The following is a 17,034-nucleotide window of genomic DNA, read 5'->3' on the forward strand; positions in this document are numbered from 1 at the left end:
CCAACTCTACACGTCCTTTAGACTGCTTGTATTCATCGCATACATCAAGAATGATTAATTTCTACACGTACTTTTGAGTGTTTGTATTCATCGCATACATCAAGAATGATCAATCTCTGCACGTCCTTTAGAGTGCTTTATATGTCACGTACTACATACGAATTGTCAAGCGTTGCATGTTCTCTAAAGTGCTTGCATTGTTTGTATTCCCTAGGAATGATTACATTCTACATGTTCTCTAGATTGCTGGCATTCCTTGTATTCCATAGGAATGATTAAATTCAACATGTTCTCCAGAGTACTAGCATTGTTTGTATTCCCTAGCAATGATTAAATTCAACATGTTCTCTAAATTTGCTTTTATTGCTTGTATTGACTAGGAATGATTAAATTCAACATGTTCTCTAGAATGATTGCATTGCTTGTATTCCCAAGGAATGACTACAATCTACATGTTCTCATAAGTAATAATCTTCTCCATGAATAATTAACCTATTCATGTTTTCTGGAGCGTATGTATTCATTGTATTTCCCTGGAACGATTCAGTTCTGCATATTATCTAGAGTAATTTTATTTTATGAATCACCCAGGAATGATTATATCCTCCATTTTCATTAGAATTTGTATTCTGTGTATTCCACCGAACGATTCAATTTTACATGTCCACTAGTTGCTTGTATATCGTGGATTCTTTTGGAATGATTAAATTTTACATGCTCTCTCTGATGCTTAAATTTCGTGTAATCCCAACGAAATGATTGAGTTTGTAATATCCTTTACAATACTCGCATTCCTTGCATTTCTCAGGAATGAATCAATGAATCAATTGTCCATGTTAACTAGGTTACTTGAAGTATGTGAGTTCGTAAGGAATGATTAAATTCTATATTGTTTTACATTGTTCTCTTAGAGGCTTGTATTCCATTTATTCCTCTGTAGAGATTAAATGCTACATGTTCCCCAGAGTGCTCATATGCTCAAGGAATGAATAAATATTACATGGTCTCTAGAGTGCTTATATTCCCCATGACTTACCAAACTATACGTATTGACGAGTGTAATTGTATTCCCCAGAAATGATTAAATTATGCATGTTCTACTATGTGCTTGCATTCCACATATTTTTTTAAAAAAGTATTAAATTCCTGATATTTTCTTCAGTGTTTGTATTCTTTGTCGTCTCGATAGTGCTTGGATTTCTTGTATTCCACAGGAATGGTTAAATTCGGTATGTTCTTTAGATTGCTTTGATTTCGTGCATTACATGGGAATGATTAGATTCTGCACATACTTAAAATGCTTGTATTTCTTGGTTGATTCAGTTCTACATGGTCTCTATAGTTATTGCCTTTCATCTTTTCCCCTGGAATGATTGAATTGCAGATTAGATTTTCTCCTAAGTATTTGTATCATTGTATTCCATAAGAATGATCACATTATAAATGCTCTAAATGTTTGTATTTCATTTATTCTTCAGGAATAATTACATTTTATATGTGATTTAGAGTGCTTTTATTTATTCTTTCAGTAATCATGTACAAGTGTGACAAGATGGCAGACTCATGCGGTGATTGCCTGACTCTCAATATCCAATATGAATGTGGATGGTGTGATGTAAACCAACACTGTACCATCCATAGTCAATGTTCATCCAAATGGCTCACCACAGCTGAGACCTGCCCCAACCCCAACATCACAAAGGTAGGATCATTGGCATTATAATCATGTGACTGGAGGTAGTTTATAATGGAAAGTCCACTCTACAATGAATGATGTGGTGTGTAATGGCCCAAATATGAAATAATGAATGTGCGATCAGTGGCGTTATAAGTGATATTATTGTAATTAGTTTATAATGGATCAGCCGGTATACGATAATATGTATTTAATATGTCATTTTCAATCTAAATATTCCCATCAGAGATGCTAGCTTTATACATATTAGATCAATCCATTCTTGTTTGAGTATTTTCGTTATTTTGACGAGTATTGGAAAATAACATTGAGTATTTCGGACATGCTAACTAGTATTGGAAAATACCATTGAGCATTTTGGAAATGTGACGAGTATCAGAAAATACTATTTTTTCCAGCAGCATTTTATCATTAAGTCTGCCCAATTCCATGTATCAAATCCTATCAATAAGGGCGATAACAAAGAGTTAAATAAAATTTCCGAAACAACAGAAGTACTCATGTAGAAACAGCAAGATATGTCGCTGTACAATTTGAGAAATAACAGGTACTAGCATCACATCCTGTGTTAGCAGAGGTACAATTGGAGGAAATACGGGTGTCAGCATGACAAATTATGGTCGCGGGCTTGCTGATGTAAAATTTATGAATTTACAATTTATTAACACCAGCTCATGTAGTCAAATTTTTGCCAAAGTTGCATTAATCCTGTAAACTCAAGTTATCTTTAAAGAAATATAATTCATGTAACACACAAAATTCGCAAGTGACTTTAGGCTGTAAAATGTATATCTTGAATAAAACCAAATAATTATATTTCAGATCGAACCGACCACTGGACCAAAGGCTGGAGGTACATATATCACCATCACAGGAATTAATCTTGGTTTACGTTTTGAGGACATCACTGGTGTGCATGTTGAAAATAGTATCACAGTCATGTGCACTCCTATAAAAGTTCAATACATTGCTCCTAGGCAGTAAGTACTGTTATAAACGGTCAAGTTCATTTAGGGTCAATGGCATGCTTAGCAGCTAATTGTTATGAAAGGTGAAGGACACTGAAATATATTTGATATATCGCCAATACAGATTACAACAGTTAGGATTGAAGATACCTCTATATATGCTGCTAGCTCTGTCAATAATAATTTTGACAATCTCAACTTTATTTGTATTCAGTTTTTATCCCTACTGATGTTACTAATGTAATTTGCAGTTTGTTACTACTCAATGATCTTAAACTAAACAACAAAAACGAGTGAAAGTTTGTAAAATTCAAGAAATAAATACCCTAGAATACAAAGTACAAAGTAATAATTCAAAACAACTTATATTATTGTGAAGCAAATCCCATATAGTCCTAAACGTTATATCACAGATCAAAATGTAGAGTTCCAATTGAATTCAGTGACATTCCAAAAAAAATCCAATAATGAATGTGTTGATGTGCCAATATTGTCAGATGTGGTATGTGCCAATGATAACAGTCGATTGACGTAGCACAATGATATAATCGAAAATGTCCAAGGCTGAATTAAAAAAAAATTCCAAAATAATGATTCACTCCATGATTTATTAGTGAACACTTTGTAATTCCAGTGAATAATTAGTTGAATAAATAAATCCACCCAATTATAAAACAAAACAAAACAATAATACTGATTCAGCTGCGGGTGTTGAGGTAGAACTAATTGTATTTTACAGTAAACAGCATTAATACAGAAGGATACGACACAATAATAGAGCCAGAATGTTGGTCAGTCACTTTCTAAAATATCAAACATTGTCATTATGTTTAGGAATTTTCAAATGAAAAAACTGATGTCCTAGACACAAATTCAACTAAAAATATTTGCCTCTATTAATAATGATCTAAATAGTTAGTATATAATTATAGGGAAAGATTATTTATATAGTGTGCTGTTTACAAAATAAATGTTATTCGTCAGATATGCCATTAACTTGAATTTGGACATAAGTCAGTTACAAAATACAAGTACACATAGCATAGTATCATTGTGAAAGCGAACAAACCATACAAATGAAATATATATATAAAGGTAAATTAATAAAAGCAGATTTCTAAATAGTTACCTCTGTTCATAAGTACTCCTAAACTATGACCACTTCAAAATGTACATTGGCCACCTCAGTCCTATATTTTAACCATATCTGCCTTACGTTTAGGTACATTTTGTGTTGTGACCTAATCACTTAGTCCCCATACCTTAAATATCTCAGCCCAATACCGTTAAAAATCTCAGCACTATAACTTAACTAACCAAGCCCAAGCAACATTTATTTCTGTATGTTACAACATAAAATAACTGAAGTTTTAGTTTTTAATTCTTTTCAAAAATAATGTTGTACATTTCAGGATAGTGTGTGTCAGTGCAGCAAGTCCTGTTACTGGAACTGGCAAATTAGTTGTCACAATCAACAACAAGTATAATGCGAAAGCCAGTCACATATTATTTTCCTATGTGGTAAGTTGTATGTGCAATTCCCTATTACTATAGGAATCAGACAACTGATTATTAATAAGGCAGGGTACCATCCTGGAAGGGGAGTAACGTTGCATTATATACGTAATAACTATGGTCTGTCTATAGGGATACTATCGGCATGGTATTATATTTCCCAGTTTAAATTCCAAGAATTGTATTAGTGGTTTAAGTTTATATCCAGATTCTGAGTGTGCATATAAATGACTTCAGTTTTGTTCGGCAGTCTAAAATCATCATGTGTACAACTTACAACTAAGGTAGCTATTAAAATTTTCCGGCTTTAGGGACATTCAAGAAAATGACGCAAAACACATACTGTTACTTCTTTAGAATGTTTGTGTTTACTTCAGTCGAGAACGGTATGAGTTATATAACACCTCTACAAGATCACAATCTCAAAATCATAAGGAAAACAAACGTGAATGAAACTTCAGTCTAAAATGTTTTGCTGCAATTATCGTTTGAAACAAAATGTAAGAAACCTATTGAACAGCAGCTATATATGCAATTTATACTATACTATAACACTCACATTTTAAACTGTTTGTGAATAACAGGAGGATATTCTGTAAGTCATGACAGTATGATACACGGGTTAGGCCCAAAGGAAATAAATATGTGTTGTGTGTTAATGTGTATCGTGATTTGCCTATGTATGTAATTTTGGGTGTTAGGTCTACCTGACAGACGTCTTTCTTGTAAGCGTTATGTTACATAGCTAATTTTTGTCCATCATTGTAGATTAGATATTAAGGTTATTAGGATTTGTAGGCAAGAATGTTTATTTGGATATGAGTTCGTGACGTTGGTATTCCCCCTGCAAACAATCTAGTCTACCGAATGTTGTATATGTTCTTTACTAACTTTTCAGCAAGAAACCAGAAATTGCTTACATCTTTCAGAATGTTTCATAAATGATTTCAATAGGAACATAACCATTATCCTAGTTATCTTATTGTGTCTTTAATTTTTGATTTACATCAGAAATAAACACAAAATATTCAACCTTGTCTTAAGATCTGACTAGCAGAGTCAATCTTGTAGTTGTGTCCAGTTTTTAGCTTGAAAGGACTTTTTATTTAAATAATTCATTGGAATTAAAAGGTGATATAGAATCTTTCCGGGCTGAATCAGTACGTTGTAATCAATGTGTACAAACACGATTTGGGTTGTTGGAGTCGAGTTAAAATTATTATGCATTTTCATAATGAGAAATGGATAAGTATAAGGTGCTTTTACTATTGTATCTTTAATCAGTGCTCCACCTATAATGGAATATTGTATCAGTACCCCGCCTATTAAAGTAGCTTTTATCAGTAACCTACTCATTAATGTAGCTTGTATCAGTATCCTACTAATTAAGATAGCTTTTATCAGTAATCTAGTAATTAAGGTAGCTTTTATCAGTATCCCTTCTTAAGGACAGTTATATTTCATAAAAGCTGTGAAACACATATATTTGATTTATCCAAATATTTTTGTTTAGCTCAATTAAGAAGTACTTGCGTTATGTGCCAAGTTATCTATTGCATAAACAGAGAACATTTGCTTGAAATAAATAATTAATGTGTTTCATACATTTGCGCAAACAACTCAGTATTTTCATAGCTGCGTAAACCATAAATGCAAATATTGAATTTTTTTCACAGTGGCGTGGGATATCTATGCTATACTCTCTGAGCAAGCACATTTTCTTTTATTTCGTGCTGCAGTGTATTGTCTAGCAATATTTATAACACATTGAATATATTTCTTACTATATCCAGCGCGATAATTTGGCGGTTAATCAATTCTATAATGATTGTGTATATTCACACAGTTAATATAAATACTAACACAATACCCTTGCCAGATCAAGGTATAACAGTATAAAAATAATTAGAAAAATGTCTGCACATTAAGAGATTTGAACCTGGTTTGTCTGCATTTGAGGATAGTTGCCACTAGACAAAACAAGTGTCTAGAAGGCTCAGATGTCTTGACCGTAATGTTATCGACACTGCAGTGAAAAAATATATATGATATTTCAATCCAGTGAATCATTGAAAGTATATCTCCTGAAATACCCTGTAATATTTGGCCAAGAACAATTTTGCTTTCGCAAACATTAATCCAGATAGTTATTATTAAAACCATTCTAGCAGGATTAAGCGAAAACAAAAATATCTTCAAGTACATTCATAAGTTTTGAGGCATCTTTGAAGATATATATGCATATTTTGATGACCTGATTAGATTTTCAAACCATTACAGTTATTTTTCAAGTTGTGGACAAAATCGTTGCTAGGTAGGAGAGGTTTGTATTAATAAATTTATTGGTTTTCTTATCACGTAAAACCCAAAATCTTCTTTAACTCGTATTATTTCAATGTTAGTGCACCTTTTAAGGTGAGTAAAAGCATGACAAAACATTTAAATTGTATTTTATCCTTTTATGTTGCCAAATATGGGCTCTAATGTACATTTCTAGGGAGAACAACGATTTAACAATATTTATATTCAGGAAACTTTTATTTGACGCGCGTTGCCTGAAATTAAGTTTTTGAATTAAGTGGGTGAGATTTGCAATCTAAATGGGACGATGCATTGCCAACATGACGGAAGGAATACATAAGTAGTGAAGATGGAACTATACGAACAATGGGAAAATACATTACAGACACCCTTGGGACACTTTGCGGACAAAATGTATACCTGGGGAACAATACAGACAAAAAGGTCTTGGGGTGTATAGGGACACTAGGAATTGGACAGGGAACAGAGAAGGTGACGTCACGGTTCTGACGATTAGCAACAATGTAGCAAGTGGTGTGACCGCGAACTACGAACGCTTTGACTTTATACTATCTACAAATATACAATTCACAAATGGGAAGGAGAACAAACTAAACACAAATATACTATCCACACACGGGAAGGAGAAAAAAACAAACCCTTACTTTACTATCAATAACCAAATTATACTATCCACACACGAGAAAAAATATAATGAAACATAAATATACTATTCACACACGGAACGAGCAAAAAGCAAACTAATAGCATACTATCAATAACCACAATATGTCACCACACACGATAAGGAAAAAAAACCTCAAATACACCATCCACACTGAAGCGAAGAGGAAAAACGCCCAGACACTCTACTATTCACATAAACGTACGCGAAAGCCAAAATAATCTACTATCCACACAAGCTTATGCTCATTTATACAAACACACACTCTACTATCCACACAAACGTACGTGAGCTCTCTCTCACACACACACACAATAAAATGCAGTAAACGAGTGAGTGTTTATATTCACACTACTCCACATTTACAAAATTGCCAACTTGAATAGTTTCTTTTCTAGAGATTTGCTTAGCCCTGAAAATGACTCTTTTATAAAACTTCAGCTGTTTCCTCGTTCATCTAATATCTTACACCCATTGAAGATGTAGCCACCGTGCTTGGGGTTTGAACTTCAAATCCCAATCCTCTGTACGTGACATTGTGAACTCTGGCTGGACATGGCAACTTGGCCTCATCAGGAGAATTGTGTATTTCTCCTTCTCCTTCTCTTATTTCTTCTTATTCTTCTCTTCCAACTTAATTTATTCGTCATCCTCCATGGTTAGCTCGTCTATGATTCGCCTGAAATTCTCCAGGTACATTTAGAGATCTACGATTTTTGAAATCCTGCTACTCATTTTTTGTTGCAGTTGTTTGGTCAACGATGGTGAGCCTAATTGACTATCTTTCCCTTTATATTTTTCAAGCACGGACGTGAAGGAAAACATCCCGTCTCCAAATCGTACATTGCTCATATCAGTACCCCAATAAACATGGATCGCGCGAACTTAAAAGAGAAACTCACTCACTTGTTACTTACAAACCCTAACTACAATCACAAACTCACTGACTAGTTGACAAGCTATGGAAACGAAGTGCTTATAAATACACTTCTAACAAAGGTAATGAAATGAAGTGCTTATAGAAGCACTTCTGCTTTTTCGTCTCATTTTCTAACATACCATTAGCAATTGAATTAGAATATCTTTTCTCTAGTATTGGGTAGCCCTGAAAAGGGCTGTTTTTGTGGACAAGGAGTGATAGCAATATTTTATTGATTAAGATTGCGTCTCCGTATAATGGTAGGTTTTAACAAAAGAATAGGGTCTGCTTCTTCGGAAATAGAAAGATAACTCTTTGATGTCTTCATGGCAGTCGACAAAAGCTCTGTCTGGTTCCTGCTGCTGTTGCTGCTGCTGCTCTCTCTGCTGTTGCTTCTCTTTCCATTCTTCTTTCTACTTTATGATTTCCACTCTGAAGAGCTTTTCTATCAGGTCTTCAGTCACTTTCAACATTCTGACATGCTCTATCTCTGCAGCTTTGGATATGAGGCTTTGCCTGAGACGATGAAAATTTAGGTAAGCTTCGTTCAACTTGACCAGTCTTCAGAGGAGGATGAATCTACAATGGGTGGTCTGACTGGAAATTACCCCCTTTTATACGGTTCAAGATCGGACGCGATATAAAACATCCCTATACTGTTTAGAATCGGAACACTAGAATAGTTTGATCTGAGGTATAGAGAGAAGTCACAAAGTATGGTTCGTCATAAAATTGCGAACAAACGACAGACACACTTTTTCAAAGCACAGCATTTGTATTCAAATAACTAACAATGAACATTCAACAATGAGCAATGTTTCAAATACAAACTTAAACATGTTTCAAATATCAAACTATTTTTTTACAACGTTATGAAGTGAAGCTTAACTTCCACTGGTGTTAGTCATTGGGCAATTGATTTTGCACTATGTTTCCTAGCTAATGACAAATGATGACCATAATGGTCGCAAAACCATCGATCTACTTTGTCATCGTTTGAAAATGAGTGAAAATCAAATAAGTCTTTAAATGTTCTGCCTTGATATCCTCTTCCAAAGAAGGCAATCCATACGAATCAAAATCCTCCACACAACCTTCTCTAGGAAAGTAGATCACTACTAAGAGAGTCCCTGGGAAATGAATATCGTCCGTGTTGATGACACAAGCTTGATGTTGTTGAAAGCTGGATGTTGTTGAGGTTTTCGATGAGACAGTTCATCTTTACCACATACGACATGATTCTATGACGCAGTGTACGTATTGTGGTTCAAAAGTTAATACAGTTCCCGGGTATCCATTTTTTGAAGTTCTTCTTGTTGTTTTGTCTTCATAAGGAATGATAAGTGTTCAATTCAATCCTGAATATTTGCTTGAAAATCTCTGACAAGTAACCGTTTAGTCGTTTTGTCTCCGCACCATGAGCCAAGATAGCTTCGATGGGATGGATCTCTAGAGTCATCATTGGGAAATAATGATTACGCAAGTCGTTATACCATTGATGTAACACGGCTTCGTCCGAGATGAGACTCCAAGCTTCGTCCAGATACTCGTCCTATTTTTCTTGACCCAGCATCAGAAATGTAACGAGTTGAATTTGACTGGGATGTTCGTTTTGACATCCATGGCAATTTTCTAGATCAATTCCATATTTTTTCTGCAAGGTGTTTGGCAAAATAGGAGACTAACTTGTATTCTTGGGCTGATCATCTGGACTTCCTCATTATGTCCATTTCGTCTTTGCATTGGGGTTTTGCTTCCACAGTGTCATTCCATTTCATTTCCATAGATTCTCCACCATTCAAAGAAGTATTCCATAGCTTCTGATAATCTGTCAAGACTTTTTTCAAACTGTTGATTTCTACGGGATTATCAATTTCGGATACATGACGACGTTCACTGTCTCCTTCAGCGCTACCTTAGACTGAAGTTCTACACGAATCTGGCCAGATGTTATATGGTGGAAATGTCCTGCGTCGCTGCCTTTGTCTGGGGTGAAAATAAAAGACCACAAAGCGTAGCCGCCTACATTATCTTTGTATGTAATACCATGGCTGGTGTTGGTCCCTAACTGGCCGGTGGCTTTGTACAGGGATAAGTACGTTCTCAAGTAGTTGGCCTTCTTTTTCTCTTCTTCTTGATTAACATTAAAGACATGTTCAAAGGGGCTGCCACTGACTTCGATTTTGGACACTTTGAAGTGCTCAAAGTTGAAATGATTTTTATCGGCAGTTTCGTTGAAGACTGAGTTATTTGTGATTTTAAGGATTAACCGTTTGGTGTTGTAGGGTTTAACGCCTTTTTCAGCACACAATAGGCTATACATGGTGGCCAGTATTAATGGTGGATGAAGAACCCGCGAAAACCCAGGAATAAAAGCACTGACCCACTAGATGCTACTGGCAAGCTTTCACACATACCCATATTGGCCGAATTTGTTCACACATACCCATATTGGCCGAATTTGAGACTCGAAACCACGCAGACAGAGGTCAGATCGCAGTGATCCGTAACGGAGAGCGCTTTAGACCACTCGGCCACTCAGGGCCCCGCCGACGATGAAACGTTTAGGTGACTGTCCTTGGAACAGTTGAGTTTCGATCATGGATCTCTGACCCTTGGGGATGTTGAAAGTTTTCACTTCCATGCTGTGTATCGGATACTTGGCGGTCGTTCTGCTCAATGGATGACTGATTTCATTTCCCACTTTAGTTAACAGTTCCACACGTCGTACCTCGAGTCGGACGTCATCGATGACAGTTTCGTATTTGGTAGCATCATCAGTTATCTAATGGAAAGCAGTGCTGCTACGATTGAGTCTCAAACGCACAGCCTCACCGTTCAGCAAATAATTATCTTTCAAGCACATGTCCATATGTTAGTGATCCATCAGTTCTAAGGTACCCTCTTTAAATAGTTTCTGTATACGGGCGACAAATCCCTTATTTAGACCAGCTATATCGGAAAATCTGCCTGCTCTTCCAGGTTTCCATACCACACAGGCATCCTGATGAGTGTTCTTGGCTTCTATTCCGTACGTCAAGAGATTTTCCCTGTACAGTCGGTACGGGTAAGTATCCATGCTGCTGCTGATCAGATTGTTATTCAAATACAAATCCACTTCACTGAACTAGGAATGCATGCCATTGTTGACGGAAGCTACCGTATCGTGGTCCTCTGGATTAGTAATGTCCTTCACATCTATCACGCTGATTTCAGGTACAAGTAACTGATATTCAGATTGATGTAATCCTCCTTCTGCATTTGATTTTACACTCGAACAGAGCTTAGGCCGTCAAAGAGGAAACGTGATGAAATTCGACCCACTGTGAATCTTGCATCGTCATCATAGTTAGTGGCATGGCAAACAGGTCCAGTTTCGACTTGGAACAGGAGCAAGATCTTGGTGCATCATTGTTTGTCTTTGTATGTTTTAATAATGAAAAACGTCTAAGTCTTGGACGGTTCTTTTTTTCTTAATGGAGTAAGAAGTATGAAGGAGAATGAAGGCTTGAGAAGGGGTGTCTGATTATTCGTCTCTTTCTGCCTTGTCCTTGCTGTAGCATCAGAGAAGCAGGAATGCCTGACTCGGCAGCGCCCATGGAATTTATAGGCGTTTCTCGTCGGCAAAAAATGTCCTTGCCCGTTTGAAGCAAAACATTTTTGCCTTCTCTCAAGAAAGTTTCTTTAGGGTTTCATTTGCCGTTGATGACATTTCGAGAAATTCTTTGCCGTGCGTTAACGAGGCATCTTTCAAGGTGTGCAATCCTCGTGTCACCATCGGTTTCAAAACTGGGGTCACCGAAGGAAAGGCTGATTTCAACATATCTCCTTAACCGTGTCCTCGCTGTTGACCGACACCTCGATACCCTGGATACATGACATACGAGTCTTTAGAGAATCGTTTTAAAAAATGGAGTTTCACAGTGACTTTCCCTTTGGTGAATAGAATATTTTGTCCCAGATCTCCTTTTATAGCAATGTTGACAGTGTCAAAATCAGACTTGCTAACTGGCACATAGTATGGATGTACAAATTCGAGGTGAACTTGACAGTTGTTTCCACTGTCCTCGTCAATGTTCGTGGCAGAATCTACATTCAAAGGAATGACACTTAGTAACGGTATGGAGGTGTGTCCCACCACGTTGAAGTCCACCACATCGGAGTACACAAAGATCAAATTCCGTCCTTGGTTCATTTCTACCGAGCAACAAAAGTATATTTCGAAATTCAGTTTGCTGTCAATAGTTGGTATGGTGACCTTTTCGCTATTCTTATCCATGACCACATTGAGGACCCCACACAAACTGTCATATAATTCAAGGCAATATATAATACCTACCAAGTTTTCCTCCGGAAATTTGATCACTTTATATTTCTCCATGGTAACAGGTTTGTTTAGTTTGGTCAGAACTTTGTTGCATTGAATCTGTCAGCAATCGTATCCACCAGATGTTGACCACTAAATTATGGCCTGGGTTAATTTTGAATTTATAAATGTACAATGTCGGAGCAGTAGGAGTAGTCTGTGATACTGCTCGATGTGCAGTGAATTTTTTATGTTGCTTAGTGGTAATCATGGCTGATTGCACTCCATCGTCCAGAACATCGACTTCAAAATTGTTTAAGTTTCAGTGATGTTACTAATTTGTGTAGGGTAAATGAACTCCACCAAAGCCACTTTTCAATGGCCTTCGTGATCTAATTAGATGGCCTGAGGTAATTTGGCCATGTAACAACACAAAGTGTTGTGGGGAAACACCTCCATGGAACTGCCACTAGGTAAGGTTAAGTAAAATTGGTTATTCTTGTTCATAATTCCAGAGTTATGTTGCTGTCCAAGGGGTTGCTCGAAGTGTTGTTGTTGTTGTTGGGGTGTTGACTGGCGTTGGACGTATAATGCCCCTTCTTCCCGTTCGAGGAGTATGTCAGGGAAGGATTGGGAAGAAGGCAACATATGCATCTGATCAATAAAATGGTCTACAATTTTTGTGTCCTTGTTGCAAACCCAAATTATAAAAAGCTGCACCCATGACACAATACACCACAAAGATTTTGCAGAAAAAGTAGATTTGCGTTTTAGGCACACGTTCTCCACACCACACTCACAAGGTTTGCTTTTGTAGCTCTTGCAGAGAAGAACTGGCCGAAAGAGTGGTCACTACGGTGGTAGCGGTAGCTGAGGCAGTGTGAAATTGCATGATGGTCACTTCTTTTAATTGTCGATGACCTGTGAAGTGTCGATCCTATAATCAAAACTGGGAGGATAACCTTTCCAACTTACTTTGACTTCTTTGACATGTCGTTTTCCCACTTTACGTTTTCTTTGTTTGAGAATGCTTTTGATGTCGTACACGTCGTCTTCGTTTTTGGTCACACCTTGTAATTCTGGTAAGTAAAACGTTCCTTTGTGCACTTCCCTTTTCATGTCTTTCATATAATAGACGGTATGATGACGGCCACACGCTTGTCTTGTGACAGAAAACAATTCGTTGGTCCAGTTGGGTGAGTAACTGTTGTCCAAAGAGCATATGATTTTGCCAATATGCACCAAATCTCCTACAACTAACACTCCACTTTTCTTGGGGACAGCTACTGTCGGGGACGAACCAAATAGACGCTCGATACCAAGAAATTCGTTCTCAGGAGTCCCTTCTTTGGGGGAGCGTCCGATGCTTCGATGGTAAGATTGGTTGTACGATTGAACCAGATGCGGTAAGGCATCGATGTACTTGAGAGTGTGGTGATGCATAAAGTATCTTCACATGCGTTCTTTCAAGGTGCGTTGAAAACGTTCGATACTGGTTTTGGTTTCAGGATTCTTGGTGGTGAAAAAAAGAATGTCACGTTTCTTTAATTCTTTTTGGAGAGCTTGTTTCAGAAATGTGATGCCTTTGTCGGTTTGCCATCGAAGAGGGTGACGACCACATTGTACAAACACCAGCTGGTGCGCTCGCACTGATTCACTGCCTTTTTGAGTCTCTTCGCCCTTGTGATATTGTTCTTTCTTGGTAAAGTGGTAAATTTCGTACACTTCGTATCCCAAGTCCAGAGCAATGAACAATTCCACGATGACCCACGTTCTCATCAAGGCTGTTCTTCCCAGGTGTGCTGGCACGTTTAGACACAAGTGCGGCACAAGTAAAACATCAGTTTCCCTTGGCAGCGGTGAGGTAACACGGGATGGGAAAAATTCTTGGGAGACAAGGTTCGCATTTTATCAATTATTAGTATTATCGAATGATGTCCAGGTCGATGTGTTCGATCAGCGATTGCGGGTGTCCTGGAGGAACGCGACTATATTTGCACACGTAAGTATACAGTGAACACACGCCCAAGTATTTGATTTCTTCTCATTTCTCTTCGTCAGCGTGGTACATCATACATGTGACATTCGTCCATCCTCCGTACAAACTATCGCTCGGGTTCAGGGGGTCCATCAGCTTCTAAATTTCCACCATGGGCTTAAACTTGGGATAGGTTTTCAAACGGTGATCGTACTCGGGTTCCCACATTTCTATCACTTGGTATCCTTGCTGCTTTAACTTCAAGCGCCTCTGACAAGTGGCCTGGTACAATTCTTGCAAGGTCATTTGTAAAAACTGATTTTGAGTGCCACGTTCAGGGTAACAGAGGGGACATACGTGAAATAAGCATCCGTTAAACTCGTACACGATCTTGGGATTTTCTAAGTCCCAACCATCCACCATGTTCTGATCATCGTTACGCCCCCTTAGTTGCGGGCGTACTGAATCCGTTTGTCTTCCTTGTCGCACAAGTAATGTAGCCACCGTAGGGCTTTGACCAAGTTCTGACGTTTGACAAAGTTGGTCGTTTGAGGATGGATGACAGGCTGGATGTTTTCAAGCATGAAACGTTGGCGGTACACTAAGGAACACGCTTTGGCAATGGTGCATGCTTCTTTCAAAGGATCGATCCCTCCGTGTTCCATGAACAGTTCTCGAAATATTCCACAGCAACGCCATAAAATCTCCACATCGGAACGACATTTCTTCCTGAAAGTCGAAGGGGTCCGAGGCGTGAGCCTGGTACCAAGAGTAGAAAGCATATTGGTTGGCTTCAGTAATGCAAAAGTGCGGCAAGAAGTCTTCTGTGCCAGTTCTGTCATTCCAAATGTTTTAGGCATTCGACGCAAAGGCATGGCCAAGTAGCTCATCGAATCTTTAAACTGTAATTGTCCCACTTGATCAGTTCAAAGTCACTTTAGGACGTTCGGTAGTTTGTTCCGTACATTATCTCAAAAGAAACTGACCATTGTATCCCGAGAAATTGTAAGCCATTATCGTCACATGGCGATCTCCGTAACGTTCGATGTCTTCTTGGCTCCACGTATCTTCAATGCCATCTAAGATCAATTGGGCGACATCTGCTAACGTGTTCGGTCCCCTAAAGATTTTTTTCACGTCCTACAGGAATCTTGCTGTAGTGAGGGCAAAAACTATAGATAGGCTCTTGGATGCTCTTCTCGCATGCTCGATGTGCTCCGCGGAAATTAGAAATATGAATACCGGTCTCTTGCATGGAGTCGAAATCGAAAAAAAATAAAATTGCCTTTCTTATGGTCATCTTCCTTCTCTTGTTTGGAATGGTGTTTTTGAATGCAGCAATGGTGTTTCAATTGCACGATTTGGTGGCAAACGTGACATCGTTTCTTTCCCGAACATACGTGTGCCTTGTCATTATTGCTACGTATGCCTTGTTCACAAGTAGGGCACAATCTCAGCAGTTGACAAGCACTTTTCTGTTGTGAACCTTGCATCTTCAGATGATGTTTGCAACAGGCAGGGCTGACAAAAGTGCGCTGACAAGCAGGGCAATGCACTCGTTCTTGTCTTTCGTCCAAACAGGGTTGAGAGCACATACCTCCTGAGCATTTTGATCCACAATGCTTGTGTTTGTCTCGGTTGCTATAGCCATAGTCACATTTCTTACAATAATAGCTGTCTCCTAGGAATGCGGTGATAATGGTGATGGCAAAGAAATGTTCATCGTGATAATATACGTGAATTTATTTTCCGTCTTTGATGTCTTTGCCGCAAAACAACAAAGATCCGCGCACTTCTTGAGGGTGTACTTTCAAGGTGTAGAGTGGAGAAAAGACGTCTTGCAATTTGTTGCATTTCAGGAATGCAACAAAATTTGTCTTTGGATAGCCACGCTTGCTGTAACAGGACTTCTGCTTCTTTTTTATTTGTTTGGCACGATTAGTTTGCCGAGCTCTTTTCCATTCTACCGTGTCGTTCTTTTTGGAATACGTTCGTCCATCCACGATGGCACGAGCTAAACACGTGTGGTCTTGAGGGTTGTTAACTTGAACGAGGCTCTTTTGGTGCTGAGTAGGTCATCCACCGATAACACATTTTAGCCTCCCGTCCCTTGGGGAAGAGAAACGTTGATCATGAACAGGGTCGCTTTTCCATTGGTGATGTGAAACATGCCGTTGGATTGTTGCACGTGTTGAGTCTTGCCAATTACTTTGGAAGGTATTCATTCTGATGGGCTGATAAACTCAACCCAAACGAGGGACTTTAATTTGTCGTGATGAATGGAAAGTCTCAAGCGATCGTCTTCTTTGCTTTACATTGCCGTTTCAGAGTGGTTAGTAAAGAGTCCCACACCTTTGTGATGAAACCCTCTGCTTGCTCCAGTGGTACGTTGGAAATATTTAAACTTCACCGTGTACGTGGAAGCCGTAGTTCTACATTTTTTAGAGGAGCGTTTTTCCGCCTCTCAAATATGATAATACTTTTCAGGGTTTACTAATGGTGAACTTTGGCTCGCTATAGAGTCTCTGGGTCTAAATTCTAGCACACTCATGTCATTTAAAATTCACTGACATGAATTTGTGCCAAGACTTAGCTATTGTACGAGGCAATGCATCGTATTTCTGCCTCTTACTTTCTTCTCCTTTCTCCACTCTCACGCACTCACA

General features: G+C 38.1%; 1 protein-coding gene across 1 annotated transcript in view; it reads left to right on the forward strand.

The window, feature by feature from the left end:
- The window catches only part of LOC149803925 (hepatocyte growth factor receptor-like), an 85,414-nt gene that overhangs the window by 20,398 nt on the left and 47,982 nt on the right, over positions 1-17,034 (forward strand). The window contains exons 3-4 of the mRNA XM_089954007.1: positions 2,519-2,676; positions 4,077-4,185. Coding sequence (XP_089810133.1) covers positions 2,519-2,676; positions 4,077-4,185 — 267 coding nt within the window. The remainder of the gene's footprint in view (positions 1-2,518; positions 2,677-4,076; positions 4,186-17,034) is intronic.

Source organism: Sinohyriopsis cumingii, chromosome 3, assembly GCF_028554795.1.
Source record: "Sinohyriopsis cumingii isolate HCF-2022 chromosome 3, ASM2855479v2, whole genome shotgun sequence".
Taxonomy (NCBI): Eukaryota; Metazoa; Mollusca; class Bivalvia; order Unionida; family Unionidae; genus Sinohyriopsis; species Sinohyriopsis cumingii.